A 7,665-nucleotide genomic window follows, 5' to 3' on the forward strand; every position below is an offset into this window, starting at 1 on the left:
TCCAGTAAGTTGAGTTTTTCCTTCCCTTCCCTTCCTTCCTTCCTTCCTTCCTTCCTTCCTTCCTTCCTTCCTTCCTTCCTTCCTTCCTTCCTTCCCCTTCCTCCTTTGCTTCCTTCCCTCCCCTCCTTCCCTACTTCTTTCCTTCTTTTTGCCTGAACATCTAGGGTTGTCTCTTGTGTATTTTTCAAGGAAACTCAAAATAGTCACTAGGGATTTTTGTTTGTTTGATTTTAGGAATTAGGAATTCACCCAGACAAGGCTGGTTTAGAATCACCATCTGTGCGGTTAAAACTTGAACTCTCTGGGGCTAGACATAGGGCTACAATGTAGTGTGCTTGCCTTTACAGGACCCTTAGGATGACAGTCTAATACCTCAGGAAGAGGTTACTCTGAGATTTTCTTGCCTTCCAAATGTCATGTGCCATCACTGCCCTGTTAACTTTGTAAATATTTCAGGATTAGTGAAGCAAATTTTAAACAAATAATTATTTCATAAAGACAAAGGCTTTTGGTATAAATATAATTCGGATCATGACTTAAATGATAAGATTGAATTTTATTCCTAATTATGTCTGTGTATTGGTGTAGGTATATGTAGTCCATGTGGTTGCCTCCAGAGGCCAGAAAGCAGTAGATCTCCTGAGCTGCAGTTTCAGTAATTTACTTGCAAGCCAGCAATGGGTGCTGGGACGTAAACATAGGCCCTTTGCAAGAACAGTACACGTATATAATTGTGAGCCATCTCTCCAACCTCAAGTGTAATATTTTAAATAGAAAATTGTCCTATTTTGGAATATTACGGACTGATAGCAGAATTCGTTAGAGGAAGTTTTATTTAGCATGCCATTAAAAGAGTTCTAGTGACTTAACTGTGGTTAAGGACATGTACTGCTTGCTCTTCAGTGATCCCAAGTTGAGTTCTTGGTACCCACTCCATCAGGAGAGGATGCACTGCTTTCATCCTCTATCTATGCACCTGTACTCAAATTCACTTATATATACAAACATAATTAAACATTTAAAATCTGTTTAAAATTCCAGTTTATTATTATTGGTAACTTAAATTATCACTTCATAATGAAATATGGGTAAGGGGTTGGAGAACTTGCTTAGTGGTTAAGAGCATGTGTTCTAGTGGAATACTGGTGGCGCACGCCTTTAGGGCAGAGGCAGGCAGGTTTCTGAATTCGAGGCCAGCCTGGTCTACAGAGTGAGTTTCTGGGCTACACAGAGAAACCCTGTCTTCGTGGAAAAAAAAAGAAGAAAGAAAAAGCCTGTGTTCTTGGAGCGCGCTTGACCTTCGTTCCCAGCATCCATACAGTGACACAGGCATCGCTAACTCCAGTTCTGACCTGGTTTAGCACCAAACGTACATGGAGACAGAAACTCACACACAACATCTAAGAAGAACATTAATTAAGATAAAGCTTACAAAGTAGGTAAATGGAACAAGCAGGGAAAACAGCAAGGTCAGGTCACCATGGGGTGATTTGAATTGATGGGCTCTTAGAAATTGTTTCATTGTAAAGATAGAAAATTGGCAATTATACACGTTTGTTAACCATACAATTTTTAGTTCTAGTGTATTTTTGTTTCCATTCAGAAAACAGACTTTGTTATTCAAAGTCCTTTTAACGGGGATATTTTCCTAATTTGAAATTTAGGGCAGCAGCAATGACTCTGCGCACGGTATTATTGTCATTGCAAGCGCTGTTGGCAGCTGCAGAACCAGATGACCCCCAAGATGCAGTAGTAGCGAATCAGGTAAGAAAGCAGCTTTTGAAAGACTTTCTTAGACTTGTGTATGCAGTTTTAAATATTTCATATCAGCATATTAACATTCTATATTGGAACTAAATTTGGAAATGGTTTCTTTTAATAAAATAGTTTTGTCACATATAATAAAATCATGTTACAGGCTTGAGAGACAGCTCAGTGGTTAAGAGCATTGACCGCTCTTCACTCTGAACTCTTTCAGAGGTCCTGAGTTCAATTCCCAGCAGCCACATGGTGGCTCACAACCATCTGTAATGGGATCCAAGGCTCTTTTCAGGGTGTCTGAAGACAGCTGCAGTGTACTCATATAAAATAAATAAATCTTTTGAAAAATTAATAAAATTATGTCACATAATAAACAAATAACAAGCAGGGCGTGGTGGCACACGCCTTTAATCCCAGCACTCGGGAAGCTGAGGCAGGCGGATTTCTGAGTTCGAGGCCAGCCTGGTCTACAAAGTGTTTTCCAGGACAGCCAGGGCTATACAGAGAAACCCTGTCTCAAAAAACCAAAAAAAAAAAAAAAAAAAACCAACAACAAATAACAAATAAATAATAAACAAATACCCATTAGGAACTCCACTATCACTTATGTCCAGATATGTACATTGCAGAGGTTGTGCGTGATTTAAGTTCTTCTTGAACACTTAATTCTTTTGTAATATTCTTTGATTTCATGAGTTTTTAAGATTATAGTCATGTTTATGTCATTGTGTTCTGTTTTCCTTGCTTCCTCTTTAAGGAAGCATTTATCAGTCAACCTTCAGATTTTTAAAAATGTGCTCCCTGTGGTTGAAGAGATGACTCAGCACTTATGAGCATTAGCTGCTCTTCCAAAGGACCCAGGTTCAATTCCCAGCACCCACATGGTAGCTCATGATAGGCTGTAACTCCAGTTTCTGGGGATGTAACACCTTCACACAGACATACATGTAGGCAAAACATGGATGTACATCAAATAAAAATAATTTTTAAAAATGTTTTCCATTTTTTAATATTTATTTAATGTTTGTGAGTACACTGTAGTTGCCTTTAGACACATGAGAAGAGGGCGTCAGATCACATTGCAGGTGGTTTTGAGCCACCATTGAATTGAATTCAGAACCTCTAGAAAAGTAGTCAGTGCTGAGCCATCTCTCCAGCCCACCATTGCTTAGAACTACAGCTTTTTATAGTTTGCACATATGTGCTATTAATAGCAAAAGTCTTTTTTTTTTTTTTTTTTTTTTTTTGACAGCTCACAACACAGTTTATTTTTTTTTGCCTGAAAATGATGCAAGGACAGAACACTCAGAGTGGCCCTTGTGCCTTCAGAGAGGACAAACACTTCAACCAGGGGCTTTCCCTGAGATATGACTTCTGCTTTTCCAAGACTCTGAGTGGTAGCTCATGATATGCAGCCAGTCCAGAGGGAGAACGCTGGGGCCTGGACAGCTGCTGTTCTTTTCTGTCTAGCTATGGTCCAGTGGCCTGAGGCTTGGCCAGCACACTGCTCTGGCCTGGTCTCCAGCAGAAGTCTTTTTTGAAGTTAAGCTTTGATTTTCCCACAAATTGAGATAAATTGATATATATTATATATGTCATAAAAGGTGACTTTTGAAAAAAATTATTTATTTTATGCACATTGCCTCAATGTATGTCTCTGTGAGGGTGTCAGATCCGGGTGGTACAGGATCACGTGGGGGTTGGCAGTTGAACCCTGGACCTGGAGTAGCAGCCGGTCCTCTGGTTACCAAGCCATCTCTTGGCTTGCGTAGCTGATTTTTAACTCCTAAAATAATGTTTGTGTTGTTCCTTAACAAAGTATATCTTGAAATATATTAGGTATATCACCTTAATATAAAGTAGCCTTTTAGTTCGGTAAGAGCTGGCTATGGTTAAGCAGTCCTTAATCCAAACACTCTATAGGTAGATGTTAGTGAATCTTTAAATTTGAGCCAAGCCTGTACAAGAGAAAGATAGCAAGTTCTAGGCTAGCCACAGCTACATATTGAGAACTTTTTTGAGAGAAAGCAATGTTGGAGACAGAGGAATAATGAATTACCCAGTTTCTGCCCTGGGGCTAGAGAGCTGGGTGGCTCAGGTGAGTAGTGCTTTATTATTCTGAGGACAGAGAGTAGGTCCCAGCACCCTCATTGGCCAGCGTACTACTGTCCTCTTCTTGCCTTTCCTGGGCATTCCCACATGAGTGCACATACACAAACATACATAAATAAAATTTAAAAGTAGCTCTTTGATATATTAATATTAAAATGTATTGACATCATTACTTTATACTTTGTCTTAAAAGTAAAAGTATTTTTACAATGAATTTACCTCACCTTTTTCCAATTTCATATGGCAAATCTTTATCTAGTAGAGGTCTTTTGTAGGTTTTTAGATATGTTAGATTCTTCTGAGTGTTGGGTTTACTTTGATGTTGATACAGTACTATCTGGCTCTGAGAGCATCTGCGGTCTCAGCTTGAGGTCTGCCTAGTAGCACATTCGATTATATGTATCAGTCAGTGTTAAATTTATCAGCTAATGTTTATGTGACATTTTTTGCTACTGATTTTGTTGTGTAATTTGCTGTACAATTATTAGAACATTTTGATAACGTTCATTTAATATTAGATGTTTGTTTGTTTAAGGAGTATTAACTCTGTTTTATTTTCACAAAGCTTCATTTCTTGAATGACGTTTCTGCAATGGAAAAGGAATCACCTTTTATGTTTTGGCACATGGAGTGCTGGGGATTGAATTTTTGAACTTGAGCTTGTTACTAAGCTTATATATATTACTATTGATCTCTGCAAGCCAGCCCAAATGAGTATATATAAATATAAATATAAATGTATTTCCTAATGCATAATATAAATGTGTTTCCTAAATATAAATGTGTTTTCTTTGGAACAAGCAAGTCATAGTTGAGCAGCTATGGTAAATCTCACTGTATTGTCTTGTTATCTGCTCTTTCCCTCCATATAGTACAAACAAAACCCTGAAATGTTCAAGCAGACAGCTCGACTTTGGGCACACGTGTATGCTGGAGCACCAGTTTCTAGTCCAGAATACACCAAAAAAATAGAAAACCTCTGTGCTATGGGTTTTGATAGGGTAAGTACCAGAGGAATTGATTTGACTACCGATTTTAAACTGCTCCCAGTCCTTGGGACAAGGGGACTAGCCATTTTGAAAATGTAGTTTTGGTTAATACTGGTTAGATGCTGGCTCAGTGGTGATTGTTTGCAGTCGTTGGTGGAGGGAGGAATGCATGTCTCTCGGGCGAGAGGAGGGTTTGGTTTCTGTGGTATGTGATTGCTCTTGTCCTCTTCTTTACAGAATGCAGTAATAGTGGCCTTGTCTTCAAAATCATGGGATGTAGAGACTGCAACAGAACTGCTTCTGAGTAACTGAGGCACAGGAGCTGCACCGTATCGCTGCTCGCCTCCTGAGGAGCATCAACACCTGTTATTTTTAGGATTCCGCATAAATTTCTTTTAAACTGGCATTCTTGCCTAATGATGTTACCTAGGCACCATTGGAGACTGCAAAAAAAAAATATTCCCTGCTCTGTAAATAAAGCTAATTAAACGTCTGTGTAAATTTAACAAGGGGAAATACTTTAATTTTTTTTTCTTAATAGTGTAAAAATTCTTTGAGCTAAGCTAAAACCATGGGAAACCATGCTACTTTAGTGTTTAGCAGTGTAACAGACTCCCGAGTTTCCTTCAGGGCTCTGTTGACTGACTCGGATAACACTCGAGTGTCGGCCCTTCACATTGTGGTGTAGAATCACAGCTCCCTTAAGTCTGAACACAGATCCTCTGTGCCTGTGAATTTACTTGCATGCTTGTACTTGACTTCTTAGAACGGGTAGCCAAAAAGACCACCCTTTTAAGCATTAGGACATTCTTGAATTATGAGATTTATCCTGATTTAAAGGTGGTGACCTAATCAGAGCTTTTTAGTCCCTGTCACCATCCAGAGGAAGATTCTCATGGTCAATTTATTTTGTGTCTGGTGGGAAATGTGCTGAGGAACAGTGTGTCCCTTGTTCCACTTTTAGCTCATAGGTTTGGAATGTTTTGTCCAAGTTCTTCACATTGTAAGTAGTAATGTAAAAAGGGGCCGCCAATTTTATTTCTCTCACAAAAGGAATAAATACTTGATGTTGCAGTATTTCTAGATTTAATAAAAGGACACTGCTTAGTTTTTCAGTGAATTTGACATTAATTTTGAAAATGATAAGTCTTTGGAAACTTGAAGAGTGCAGTACCTGTTCCTGAGTGCTTAGCCTGACAGTGTCCTTTGTCAGACACTTGAGTTACCCTTCCTGCACTCCCCATGTTGACACATGAAAGCTGTGGTGTCTCACTGTACATACCAGATGCATATAGGAACAGGGGTGTATTCTAAATCTAGCTTTCTTTATGATGTTTCTGATAATGTGAGAATTGAAACTTTACCTTCTCTTGTACATAGACTTCCTGTCCTTAGCAACTATCGCATCTCATTCTATCTTCCAAAGCTTGACAATTATAAGTTTTACAAACTCAAATACTTCCTTTAACCATCTTAATTAAGGTTCAAGTGAACTTAGGTAGGCAGTTGTTACATAGGAGATACAATTGAAAGTTTTGAGGACCAATGCATAGATTACAGAAATGTAATGGAATCAGACTGAATTAAAGTAAGGTTGTATGTATATTGAAAGTCATATTCTAAAAGGTTTGTTTTCTTGAATACTTTTTGAACCTATTATCTCAGCATAACTTCACTTTTAATAATCTTGATACTACAAGCAATAAAAGAAGCATTAATATATTATAACATTGAAGATGTGACGGCTCTTCCAGCGACTTGTAAGGCTGTCACAGTTCTCAGTGACTGAGGGCCAATGTCCTGCACACTAAACTCAAGCTGCTATGTTTTCTCCATGTTTGCGGATGCGCACATTTCCTGTTGCAGCTACATCCTTTTATTGCTGTAGGTTATTTTATAAAGATGCCAAAGGAAACACGTTTTTCTTTATTTATTTTAAGTAGATAAAACTTTGTACTGTTCTTTATATTTTCAGATAAGAAGGAAATGTGTGAAATAACCATGAGTTTACCTCCATAGTTCATTAGAACTTTTAATGGAGGGTCGCTTGGTAACACTAATATTTAGGTATTGAAAAGTATAAAACACGTTCTTGGAGTTCACTCTCTGCCTGTATTGTCAGGGTACATTGTCTGGTTAGAGGCAGACGAGAGCTCAGACAGCAAGAGTCAGGCGGTACCTACTTGTCTTGCTGGCAGCTATGTTCTATTTTTTTGTTTTGGTTTTTTTTTTTTTTTTTAACATATTGGCTTCAGACTGGCTCCACTGAATAATTACTGGAGATATATATATAAAACATGTGGTTTCATAGGATTGACATGATTATGCCATCATCTCCGTGAGCACAAGACTGGGATTCATAAGCAGCACCGCTTGGGGTTTCTCATGCTCATTTAATGTGATAATCACCCATTTGGGGTATTTCTCTCACAGTTCAGTTCTCCTTTGTTTTTTATTTTTCTTTTATTTCCCAACTCATAGGTTTAGTACGAAGCGGCTCAGTCTTTATCCTGGTATTACATACATTTAGGAAAACAATGCTCAGAATTGAGATTTAGTCAAAAGTACCCTGATGGAAATTATTTTTGTAAGTCTGCTTTTGACAGTTTTTCATTTGACAAAGCTTCTGTGTGGTGTAGGTGCGGTGGCGCTTTTACTACCAGGTTCTTGAAAGAGAAAGGCAGGCAGAGTCTGTGAGACTCCTGTGAGAGGTGTATGTCCAGTCTTAGCCCCCTGTTCCCGTAATTTTAGTGAAACCCCATTTAGAGCAGGACGACCCCTAGTACTCGCTTGTTCTCTGACG

General features: G+C 38.5%; 1 protein-coding gene across 2 annotated transcripts in view; it reads left to right on the forward strand.

The window, feature by feature from the left end:
- Ube2k (ubiquitin conjugating enzyme E2 K) overlaps positions 1 to 6,256 on the forward strand; it is a 54,879-nt gene extending 48,623 nt beyond the window's left edge. The window contains exons 5-7 of one of the 2 annotated variants that reach the window (XM_021210502.2): positions 1,665 to 1,764; positions 4,746 to 4,874; positions 5,100 to 5,982. In XM_021210502.2, coding sequence (XP_021066161.1) covers positions 1,665 to 1,764; positions 4,746 to 4,874; positions 5,100 to 5,174 — 304 coding nt within the window. In that variant the 3' untranslated portion in view covers positions 5,175 to 5,982. Of the gene's footprint in view, positions 1 to 1,664; positions 1,765 to 4,745; positions 4,875 to 5,099 lie in introns of both variants that reach the window. The other variant, XM_029545092.1, reaches the window with a different exon arrangement.
- The last annotated feature ends 1,409 nt before the right edge of the window (positions 6,257 to 7,665 follow it).

This window comes from Mus pahari, chromosome 13 (genome assembly GCF_900095145.1).
Source record: "Mus pahari chromosome 13, PAHARI_EIJ_v1.1, whole genome shotgun sequence".
NCBI lineage: Eukaryota > Metazoa > Chordata > Mammalia > Rodentia > Muridae > Mus > Mus pahari.